This window comes from Pristiophorus japonicus, chromosome 19 (assembly GCF_044704955.1).
Source record: "Pristiophorus japonicus isolate sPriJap1 chromosome 19, sPriJap1.hap1, whole genome shotgun sequence".
Classification (NCBI taxonomy): Eukaryota; Metazoa; Chordata; class Chondrichthyes; family Pristiophoridae; genus Pristiophorus; species Pristiophorus japonicus.
In genome coordinates, this window is record NC_091995.1 from 14,039,657 (window position 1) to 14,051,325 (window position 11,669).

The 11,669-nt window shown below is 48.2% G+C and overlaps 2 protein-coding genes across 2 annotated transcripts; both read left to right on the forward strand.

Annotated features, from left to right (window-relative positions):
- Window positions 1-7,235: 7,235 nt before the first annotated feature.
- LOC139230365 (histone H2B, gonadal-like) lies at window positions 7,236-7,725 on the forward strand. The gene has a single exon (XM_070862193.1). The coding sequence runs from the start codon at window positions 7,275-7,277 to the stop codon at window positions 7,683-7,685; it is 411 nt and encodes a 136-aa protein (XP_070718294.1). The 5' UTR covers window positions 7,236-7,274; the 3' UTR covers window positions 7,686-7,725.
- A 2,215-nt stretch (window positions 7,726-9,940) lies between these two features.
- LOC139230366 (histone H1-like) lies at window positions 9,941-10,684 on the forward strand. Its single transcript, XM_070862194.1, has one exon. The coding sequence runs from the start codon at window positions 9,976-9,978 to the stop codon at window positions 10,627-10,629; it is 654 nt and encodes a 217-aa protein (XP_070718295.1). The 5' UTR covers window positions 9,941-9,975; the 3' UTR covers window positions 10,630-10,684.
- Window positions 10,685-11,669: the final 985 nt, after the last annotated feature.

The following is an 11,669-nucleotide window of genomic DNA, read 5'->3' on the forward strand; positions in this document are numbered from 1 at the left end:
ATGCTGTGTGCAAATTGGCTGCCACGTTTCCCACATTACAACAGTGGCTACACTTCAAAAGTAGTTAATTGTCTGCAAAGTGCTTTGGGACGTCCTGAGGTCATGAAAGGTGGAATATAAATGTGTCATTCTTTAATTAATCACATTTTTTTAAACCTGTCACAAACAAGGTTTTTTTTTTAGGCTTGTTAAACCGAGCATTCAACTATTCCATCCACGGAAATCAAGACTGCTGTGCTTCTTCAGCCTGGGGAGAACCGGATAAACAGGCCAGATTTCCTTCCTGACACCGAGCCGTATAATTAGAAATTAGCACAGGTAACCAAAAGCTTGGTCAAAGAGATAGGTTTTAAGGAGTGAGTCAAAGGAGGAAAGAGAGGCAGAGAGGCAGAGAGGTTTAGGCAGGGAGTTCCAGAGCTTGGGGCCTAAGCAACAGAAGGCACGGCCACCAATCGTTGAGCGATTTATAATCAGGAAGGCTCAAGAGGGCAGAATTAGAGGAGCATAGACATCTCAGGGGGTTGTGGGGCTGGAGAAAATTACAGAGATAAGGAGGGGTGAGGCCAAGGAGGGATTTGAAAATAAGGATAAGAATTTTGAAATAGAGACGTTGCTTAACCGGGAGCCAATTTAGGTCAGCGAGCACGGGGGTGATGGGTGATCGGGACCTGGTGCACGTTAGGACACGGGTAGCCGAGTTTTGGATCACCTCTAGTTTACGTAGGGTAGAATGTGGGAGACCAGCCAGGAGTGTGTTGGAATAGTCGAGTCTAGAGGTAACAAAGGCATGGATGAGGGTTTCAGTAGCGGATGAGCTCAGGCAAGGGGCGGAGACAGGCGATGTTACGGAGGTGGAAATAGGCGGTCTTGGTTATGCCGCAGATATGTGGTCAAAAGCTCATTTCAGGGTCAAATATCACACCCAGGTTGTGAACAGTCTGGTTCAGCCTCAGGCAAAAATTGGAGAGAGGGATGGAGTCAGTGGCTAAGGAACGGAGTTTGTGGCAGGGACCAAAAACAATGGCTTCGGTCTTCCCAATATTCAATTGGAGAAAATTTCTGCGCATCCAGGACTGGGAAGTTCAGAGCAAGGAAGTTATGCTGAACAACAACAACAACAACAACTTGTATTTATATAGCGCCTTTAACATAGTGAAACGTCCCAAGGCGCTTCACAGGAGTATTGAGACAAAAGATTTGACACCAAGTCACATAGGGCAGTTGATCAAAAGCTTGGTGAAAGAGGTAGGTTTTAAGAAGCATCTTGAAGGAGGAAATGGAGGTAGAAAGGCGGTGAGGTTTAGACAGGGAATACCAGAGCTTAGGGCCTAGGCAACAGAAGTTACAGCCACCAATAGTTTATAAAGCTCTGGTTAGGCCACAACTGGTGTATTGCATCTAGTTCTGATAACCATACTTTAGGAAGGATGTGAAGGTCCTTGAGAGGGTGCAGAGGAGATTTGCCAGAATGGTTCCAGGGCTGAGGGATTTTAGCTACAATGTTGGGTTGGAGAAGCTGGGGTTGTTCTTCTTGGAGTAAAGGAGGTTGAGAGATTTTATAGTGGTGCACAAGATTATAACGGGTTTAGGTAAGGTAGACATTGAAAAGCTGTTCCCATTAGTTGATGGTACAATGACTAGGGGGCGCAGATTTAAGATTTTGGGCAAGAGATACAGGGGGAATGATGCAGGGGGGATGTGAGGAAGAACATTTTACGCAGCGAATGGTAATGACCTGGAACTCGCTGCCTAGGAGGATGTGGAAGCGGAGACGATCAATGATTTCAAAAGGCAATTGGATAGACACTTGAGGGAAATAAACTTGCAAGGCTACGGGGATAGAGCGGGGGAATGGGACTGACTGGTTTGCTCTACAGAGAGCCGGCATGGACTCGATGGACCGAATGGCCTCCTTCTGTGCCATAATGACTCTATGACTCTGTAAACATCGGCATGGAGCAGTTGGGCTGAATGGTCTGTTTCGGTGCTGTAAGTTCCATAGTGATAATGTAACCAGGTTTCAGTCCCCAAGTCTTGTGTTAGTATGACCTTGGTATTAACAAGAACAACTTGTAATTATATAGCGCCTTTAACAAGGTGCTTCACAGGGGTATTATGAGACAAAAAAATTTACACCGAGCCACATAAGGAGAAATTAGGGCAGGTAACTAAAAGCTTGGTCAAAGAGATAGGTTTTAAGGCGCGTCAAGGAGGAAAGAGAGGCGGAGAGGTTTAGGGAGGGAATTCCATAGCTTGAGGCCTAGGCAACAGAAGGCACGGCCACCAATGGTTGAATGATTACAATCACGGGTGCTCAAGAGGGCAGAATTGGAGGAGTGTAGGCATCTCGGGGTGGTGGGGGCTGGGGTTGTGGGGCTGAAGGAGATTACAGAGATAGGGGCGAGGCCATAGAAAGACTTGCATCACTACTACATTCATAAGAAGGAAAACGCTTATTATGGGATGTCTAGTTTGGCTATCCATTCGATGAGACGCCGAGAGGAGAGATGAGGTACCTCCCACAGCAGATCTTAGTGGGCAGGCCGATGTGACGTATCCATGGTCTGGGACTCATAAGCTTTTTCCTTCTTATGAAGTATTTCTATGGCCTCGTCCCATCTCTGTAATCTCTTCCAGCCCCACAACCGCCCCCCCCCCCCGAGATGTCTACACTCCTCCAATTCTGCCCTCTTGAGTACCCGTGATTATAATCGCTCAACCATCAGTGGCCGTGCCTTCTGTTGCCTAGGCCCCAAGCTCTGGAATTCCCTGTCTAAATCTCTCCGCCTCTCTTTCCTCTTTGACGCTCCTTAAAACCTATCTCTTTGACCAAGCTTTTAGTCACCTGCCCTAATTTCTCCTTATGTGGCTCGGTGTCAATTTCTTTGTCTCATAATACTCTTGTGGAGCAGTTGGCCACTTCGCCCGTGCCCTGTGGCACTGCCCACTCTCTTTGTGGCAGGTCGAAGCCAGGGGACCTCTGCTGTTGGGTTAGTGGTGAGGCGTTGGTTCCTTACGTCGCATGCGTGCCCCGATTCCATCCATCTGGATAGTGGGTTGTCACCAGCTGTGTCAATATCGGCTGCTGTTTCCCAGAGTGGCCGGCGCCAACTTTAAGTGCTTTCGTGATGGGTTTTTCCAGGCGTTCGTGAATGGGAAGGTCAATATTGCTCATTAATGTTTTTCACCTCACGGAGCACGATGGTGTTGTGGTGAATAGCAGGAGGGGGTGGGGGGTAGCAAAGTGGGGCAGCAGCGGGAGCCACTCAGTTAGAGTGGACTTCAGCATCACTGACATTGTCCTCAGCCCCTTTCAGGACTTCAGGACGTCCCAAAGCACTTCACAGCTAATGAAGTACTTTTGAAGTGCAGTCACTGTTGTAATGTAGGAAACACAAACAAATTGGATAATTTTCACACGGCTGCATATAGTGACACTTCAAGTGCTGGGCACAATGGAGATGACTTGGTAATACCCCCGCCAAACATGCCTGCCGACCACATGGCTATAAGTGACTGGGAGTAATTTTGCACACATCATTTCTATTATGTAACTATCCTACTCACTACATTTTGCTTGAGAAATAAACTTGCTATTATCGGGAGACTTTGCTATAGCTTCGGTCATGAGTTCTTTTTGCTGTAGTTCATGGGGATTCTGTTCTTAAATAGATTCTGTTTGCTGTATGCTGAGTTAATGGACTTTTTAATCCCATTTTTATTTATTCATTCCTGGGATGTGGGCATCGCTGGCAATGCCAGAATTTACTGCCCATCCATAATTGCCCTTGAGAAGATGGGGGTGAGCAGCCTTCTTGAACCGCTGCAGTCCTTGTGGTGAAAGTTCTCCCACAAGTGCTGTTAGGGAGGGAGTTCCAGGATTGTGACCCAGCGACGATGAAGTGGCAGTGTTCACATGCTTCTGCTGCCCTTGTCCTTCTAGATGCTAAAGATTGAGGGTTTGGGACAAGCTGCCGAAAAAGCCTTGGCGAGTTGCTGCAATGCATCTTGTAGATGGTACACACTGCAGACACGGTCCGCTGATGACGGAGAGAGTGAATGTTTAAGGTGGTGGATGGGGTGCCGATCAAGTGGGCTGCTTTGTCCTGGATGGTGTCAAGCTTCTTGAGTGTTGTTGGAGCTGCACTCATCCAGGCAAGTGGAGAGTATTGTGATGAGTTTTAAAATATGGGATGTGGGTGTCGCTGGCAAGGCCAAATTTTATTGGCCAACTCTATTTGTCCTTGAGAAGGTGGTCATGACCCGCCTTCTTAAACTGCTGCAGTCTGTGAGGTGATGGTAATCCCGTTGAATGTCAGAGGGAGGTAGCTAGACTCTCTCTTGTTGGAGATAGTCATTGCCTGGCACTTGTGTGACACGAATATTACTTGCTACTTATCAAGTTTGAATATTTTCCAGGTCGTGCTGCAGGGATTGCTTCATTATCTGAAGAACAATCTGTGTAAGGCAAGCCCGAATTGAAAGTTTAGTTTGCATGGTTGCACCCGCCTCGGGAGAGAGGGATTGAAGGTTCCATTATTTGAAGGGGCTGCTCCTCAAATTCTGGTTGCACTTCAGTCCCACACTCCTGATCTTTGGGCACCCTGTGCGGAGGGGAGCAGGCAGGTCGGAAGGCCTCCTGGTAGGACTGCTCCTGGGCTTCGCCAAGGGGGCCATCAGCCGGTCCAGGCAGCGGGCGGTCGAGGGGGTCGTTCAGCCCGACTGCCTGCCTCTCTTCCGTGGCTACATCCGAGCCAGGGTGTCCCTAGAGATGGAGTACGCGGTGTTCACCGGTGCGCTCGCTGCCTTCCGCGAGAGGTGGTTGCCGGAGGGACTGGAGTGCATCATCATAAGGATAAGGGGTAAGCCATTTAGGACCGAGATGAGGAGAACATTCTTCACCCAGAGAGTGGTGAACCTGTGGAATTCTCTACCACAGAAAGTTGTTGAGGCCAATTCACTAAATATATTTAAAAAGGAGTTAGATGCAGTCCTTACTACTCGGGGGATCAAGGGGTATGGCGAGAAAGCAGGAATGGGATACTGAGGTTGCATGTTCAGCCATGAACTCATTGAATGGCGGTGCAGGCTCGAAGGGCCGAATGGCCTACTCCTGCACATACTTTCTATGTTTCTATCATCTCGGCAACCAAATTTTAAATTGATTTTAATGTCTAAAGTTTTCGGTTTTAGTGCCCCCTCCCCTTTAGCCAGGGGGCAATTGTATAATTTCTGTTTTTAGTGCCCTAAACCCACCGCCTCCCCCAGAAAAAAGGGCACTGGAAAAATAAATATTTTGGAACATGTCCCCTTTGCACAATTAAAGTGCACAACTTAAATAGTTGAAGGTTTGAAGAATGCAAACGATCGGGTGCACCCATCTGGGGAGAAGGAGGGGTTGAAAGTTTGAAGAATGCAACCAAATTGGATGCATCCGCCAAGGGAGGGGTTGAAAGTTTGAAAAATGCAGCCAAATTGGATGCTCTTCACACACACTCACACAGACACAGAGACAGATGCGGCAGCTGGGAGCACGCAGCGCTCAGCCAGCCGCCGGCCGGGTCCCCGGGGGAAGGAGTTAAACCTCTGGACTGTCCGCCATGAGGTGAAAAAGGCGCGGCCGCCGCTCGGCAGCTGAGCTCGGTGCAGGGAGCGGCCGGAGGGCGCTGACCGGCGGCGAGCCAGCGTGTTCGGGGGGAGGGAGGGCAAAGGCCGGCCCGAGGCCGCAACGCGAGGAAGAGGTGGAGGGCGGCCCGGGGGGAGGAGCCGCCGCCAGCGCCGGGGAGCCCAGGAGCTGCCCGGACAAGGCGGCCAGAAACCCAGGAGCAAAATTACACGCGTGGACCGTAAATAAGGCTCTTTCCAGAGCCAGCACGCCTTTACAGAAAGAGAGAGTGCTCCAGAATTACACAATAAACATATATATATATTTATTATAATGCTGTGTTTCTGTTCAAACTTTCTCGAATGACATTTTGAAGATAAAACCTGAGAATCTTGACAGCAGCGAATGAGCTCGGCGGTTGTCTTCCAGCCCCAATGAACCTCTGAAACCGACTCCAGTCCTCACCAAATATCTTACAGACTGGAATAAGTTAGAGAACAATTAGTAACACAAAATTATTGGACTGGTCTGCGGTTAACAGTTGGACGTTTGTTGGTGTCTGTGCGCCACATGAGTATCCGTGTCTCCCGACTTTTAACTCACCCTGCCAGAGGATTATGCGGTGAGTGTCTCACCTCCTGACTCCCCAAAGCCTTTCCACCATCTACAAGGCATAAGTCAGGAGTGTGATGGAACACTCTCCACTTGCCTGGATGAGTGCAGCTCCAACAACACTCAAGAAGCTCGACACCATCCAGGACAAAGCAGCCCGCTTGATTGGCACCCCATCCACCGCCTTCAACATTCACTCCCTCCACCATCAGCACACTGTGGCTGCAGTGTGTACCATCTACAAGATGCACTGCAGCAACACGCCACGGCTTCTTCGGGCTTCTTCTAGTTCCCCTCCAAGTTACACACCATCCTGACTTGGAAATATATCACCGCACCTTCATCTTCACTGGGTTAAAATCCTGGAACTCCCTCCCGAACAGCATTGTAGAAGTACCTTCACCACACAGACTGCAGCGGCTCAAGAAGGAGGCTCACCATTTCCTTCTCCAGGGCAATTAGGAATGGGCAATACATGCCTGCCTTGCCAGCGACTCCCACATCCAGATAATGTTTTAAAAGACCAAATAAAGTGCCTTAGGTTCAACATTTGTGTAATATGCCTTAAGGGTTTTTAGTAAATAGCTAATCTTACAGTGGCCTTTCTGAGGCACAATAGATTAGTCCTAGATTCTTTTCTGAGACGACCTCGTTTATAGTTTCTGGGACCGTCTAATTTGTATATTACGGGAAGTTCCAGACTTTTTAATGGCTGGAATGAATGTATTTTGCATGAGCCATTTGCTTATGACTTGTGGACATGTCACACGAGAGAATGGCATTTATATAGATTCGGGATTTTGCTCCAGCAAATTAAGGTTTTTCCATTCCTTGCGTGACAGCCGCTCTTGGCCCAAAAAAAACTTGATACCTTTCTGTGATTTGTGCAAACTGAGCATGTGGTGTGTCAAGGATCAGTCAATTGGAATCGAGCATTTGGTATCCTTCATTAGCATAAAACTGTGTATATAAAGGAGAAGCTGAGTGCTGCCATCTGTATGTTGCTCCGTGATTGTGTGGACTAGCTCAACTTGCAGAAGGAATTGAAGGATTTGCGATGCCGACTGTTGCTGCTGTTTCCACCAGTTCCACCGTCGCCAGTGCCAAAGGCGCCGTCTCCAAGAAGGGCTCGAAGAAAACCGCCATGAAAATGACCAGAAAAGGCGACAGGAAATACCGGAAGAGCAGGAAGGAGAGCTACAGCATCTATATCTACAAGGTGCTGAAGCAGGTCCACCCCGACACCGGCATTTCCTCCAAGGCAATGAGTGTCATCAACTCGTTCGTCAACGACATCTTCGAGCGCATCGCCTGCGAGGCTTCCCGCCTGATCCATTATACCAAACGGCAGACCATCTCCTCCCGGGAAATCCAGAGCGCCGTCCGCCTGCTGCTGCCGGGGGAGCTGGCCAAGCACGCCGTCTCCGAAGGGACCAAGGCGGTCACCAAATACACCAGCTCCAAATAGAGCCCTCCCCCACAGAAAAACCTGCGATTGAATCGCCAAAAGGCTCTTTTAAGAGCCATTTCACAAAGTCTAAGACGGGGCTATAAGTGAACAAAATAAAGGGACCTCTGAAGAAATGGCTGTATTTTAATGAACTGAATTGCCAATTTCCAAGTCCCGTCTGATCTATGCAAACTACACGTGGTGTGCTCCATTTATGAATGTGTTTTAATTCATTACTTTTGATTGTAAGATATATAAGAATACGAAATGACATTAAGAGATTGGGAAATTCACTAGGCTAGGGATGGGGAATAAGGGCTCAATAAACAGTTTCGCTCAATGAAATATTTTTTGAGAAGGAATGCGGCAGAAACCAAAGCGCTTAGCTCTGCCAATTGAATTTGCTCTTGATAATTGAAACTCAGGTGTACAGCGAAGATCAATATTGCTGGACCCATCAATATTGTGGGGGGGGGAAAGCGGGGAAAATAATGAGGTGAATCAAGGAATAATGTTAAGTGACGCTAAGTTTAGGGCCTGAAGACGTGTGTTTTTGTACATGGAGGGGGAGAACTTGAGGGAGGCAAGAGGTCATTGAGATCGTGATTTGGAGAAGGATATAAGACGGCCAATTTCCCCCAAATCAAGAGATCTGCACAATTTGCATTTATAAATGACATTTAAGGTCGAAACACGTCCTAGGACGCTTCACCGAGGAAATAGGTGAAGAGACGCTCATGTCTTTAGGGAACGATGGGGGGTTTCAGAATAAATTTGAAAGTGGGGGGAGAATGCCTCTGGAAATGTATAATCGCTCGCAGGTGATACACGTTTTGGAAATCATAGAATCATAGAAATTTACAGCACGGAAGTAGGCCACTTCAGCCCATCGTGTCCGTGCTGGCCGACAGTTATCCAGCCTAATCCCACTTTCCAGCTCTTGGTCCATAGCCCTGCAGATTACAGCACTTCAAGTGCACATCCAAGTACTTTTTAAATATGGTGAGGGTTCCTGTCTCTACCGCCTTTTCAGGCAGTGAGTTACAGACTCTCACTAGCCGCTGGGTGAAGACATGTCCCCTCAAATCGGTGACTTTTGTGTTTTTATTATTCATTTTTCAGAAGATTAGATGAGCCCACGATTATGAGAAAAGCCTTTATTGCAAGGGGGATGGAGTAAAAACGTAGGGAAGTCCTGCTACAACTGTACAGGGCATTGGTGAGACCACACCTTGAGTACTGCACACAGTTTTGGTCTACTTATTGAAACAGTTCAGAAAAGGTTCACGAGGTTGATTCCTGATATGAAGAAAGGTTGAACAGGTTGAGCCTATACCCATTGGATTTAGAAGACTGAGAACGGATCTTATTGACACGTATAACAATCTGAGGATGTTTGGCAGGGTACATGCAGAGAGGATGTTTCCACTCTTGGAGGAATACAAAACTAGGGGGCAGTTTCAGAATAAGGGGTCGCCTATGAGGAGAGACTGGACCGAGTGGGCCTGTATTCACTGGAGTTTAGAAGAATGATAGGGGATCTCATAGAAATATATAAAATTCTGACGGGATTGGACAGGTTAGATGCAGGAAGAATGTTCCCGATGTTGGAGAAGTCCAGAACCAGGGGTCACAAACTAAGGATAAAAGAGGTAAGCTATTTAGGACCAAGATGAGGAGAAACTTCTTCACTCAGAGAGTTGTTAACCTCTGGAATTCTCTACCGCAGAGAGTTGTTGATGCCAGTTCGTTAGATATATTCAAGAGGGAGTTAGATATGTCCCTTACGGCTAAAGGGATCAAGGGGTATGGAGAGAAAGCAGGAATGCGGTACTGAAGTGAACGATCAGCCATGATCAGCCATGGCCTACTCCTGCACCTATTTTCTATGTTTCTATGTTTGTATTTGGAACTGAGATGAGGAGTTTTTTTTCTCTCAAAGGGTTGTAAATCTGTGGAATTTTCTGCCCCAGAAAGCTGTGGAAGCTGGGTCATTGGATATATTTAAGGCGGAGATAGACAGATTTTTAAACGATACAGGGAGTCAAGGGTTGTGGGGAGCGGGTAGGGAAGTGTTGAGGCCAAGATCAGATCAGCCATGATCTTATTGTTCATGGCTGATGTGAACGGCCTACTCTTGCTCCTATTCCTTGTGTTCTTGTGAGCTGATAAGATGAGCTTCAGGTCCAGGGGACCTTTTGCACTGCAGCGTCCGGCTCAGCTGCTTAAATAGCGCCGACTGGTGGAAACTTTTCATTGCCCCAAACACACAGACAGCGAGAGAGAGAGAAGGTCCCAGCCCCCAGCCATGGCCGACACTCTCCGTGACAGGAGCACCCGGAAGAAGAGGACCAGAGCCCCGTCGTCGGCCAGGAGATCCGTGTCCCAGCGGATCCTGGAGGCGGTGGCGACCACCAGGGAGCGCCGGGGCTTGTCGCTGGCGGCTCTCAAGAAGGTGCTGTCGGCCGGCGGCTACGACGCGGAGAGAAACAACTGGCGGGTCAACAAGGCGGTCCGCAGCATGGTCACCAAAGGCTCGCTGCTGCAGGCCACCGGCACCGGCGCCTCGGGCTCCTTCAGGCTCGGCAAGATGCAGGGCGACCAGCCCCACCCGGCGGCGGGGGAGCAGCAGCAGAGGGAGGAGAAGCCCAATAGGGTTGCCGCCGCCCGGGAGAGGGGGAAGAGGAAGAGGCAACGCGCGGCTCGCCAGCCCGCCAGGAAGGCGGCGCCCAGGGGCAGAGGCTCACCCAGGAAGATCAAGAAAGGCGCCGCCGCCAGGAAGGGGGCGAGGAGGGTCGCCGCCCGCAAGCCCAGGGGGAAATCCGGGCTGGGGGCGAAAGGCAAGCGCCAGCGTACAAGGCCGAGAAAGTTGGCCAAGCGCCCGGAGTTGGAAGCCGACCAACCCCCCGGGGCTCAGGAGATCTCCCACTCGGAGAAAGAAAGCCAGGTTTGCTTGGAGTAAGAGGACAGCTCCTGAGCGAAGGCGAATCAAGATTGTGAACACTTTAAAATATCCAACGGCTCTTTTCAGGGCCACGCAAAATTCACGAAGAGCCGGATCGCTCGTTGTAACGAGAGTTGGGTTGTAAAATACGGAAAATTGCAATTCACCCGCTAGTATATTACCAAAAGAAGCTTGATTGAAGAATAGGAACCAATTATTTCCCCATCACGATACTGGAAATTACTAAACAAATTACATTGCGTTTTTCCTGATGTTTTTTGTCTCCAGAAACCATAATACGGACTAATTAGGTTTTATATTCGTATTTTAAAGATGGTTAAATTGTCGACAGCAGTAGAGCTGTAGCAAATTGTGAGGCGGGAGAATCAGAAAACCACATGTCGTCAGAGGGCGCCACTTTTAACAGTCCTCAGCCAGGTCCGCAACTGCTGCTTCGCGCCAAATTGTTAATTTATTTGTCATTTTCAGTAATCTATCTGAAAATTACAAATTGTTGAAACTAAATCCTGTCGTGCAGCTTATGAGTGCCACTGCAAGTATTTATTGCAATGTGCATATCGTGAAACTATAAACGTATTTATGAACTTGCGCCTTGTTTCCATTCGGTATGTAAATTCTGTTCGTTGTTGATACAGTTGAGGTAGGTCAGCCACTTGAATATGTAAGAATCGACATTGAAACAAACATAATGAGCGATCTTCGCTTCCATTTCCATCTTCCACTGCATTTTTAATAGCCTTGTTGAGATTGTCTTTGGCAAGACCACCCATTTGCATCTTTTTCACTCGAAAAAATAGAATGGAATCACAGAATACAACGCTGGCGAAATTCCTACAAAACCATGTAGTGCCTTGGTAATAGAAGCCAGTCCCCGTAAACAAGGTGGCCCTACTTATAAACAAATGGAATGCTAGAATGTGGTCTCCACAAAGCACTGGTACAAATCTTGTGAAATTCCAACGTCCCAGCTAAAAGAATTTGGTCACCAACAATCATTATGAGGAAATAAACCTAAATTAGCAGCCCCACAACCTATC

Excerpts from the sequence above, each read along its gene's own strand:
- LOC139230365 (XM_070862193.1), top strand. The coding sequence starts at position 7,275 with ATGCCGACTGTTGCTGCTGTTTCCACCAGTTCCACCGTCGCCAGTGCC.
- LOC139230366 (XM_070862194.1), top strand. The coding sequence starts at position 9,976 with ATGGCCGACACTCTCCGTGACAGGAGCACCCGGAAGAAGAGGACCAGA.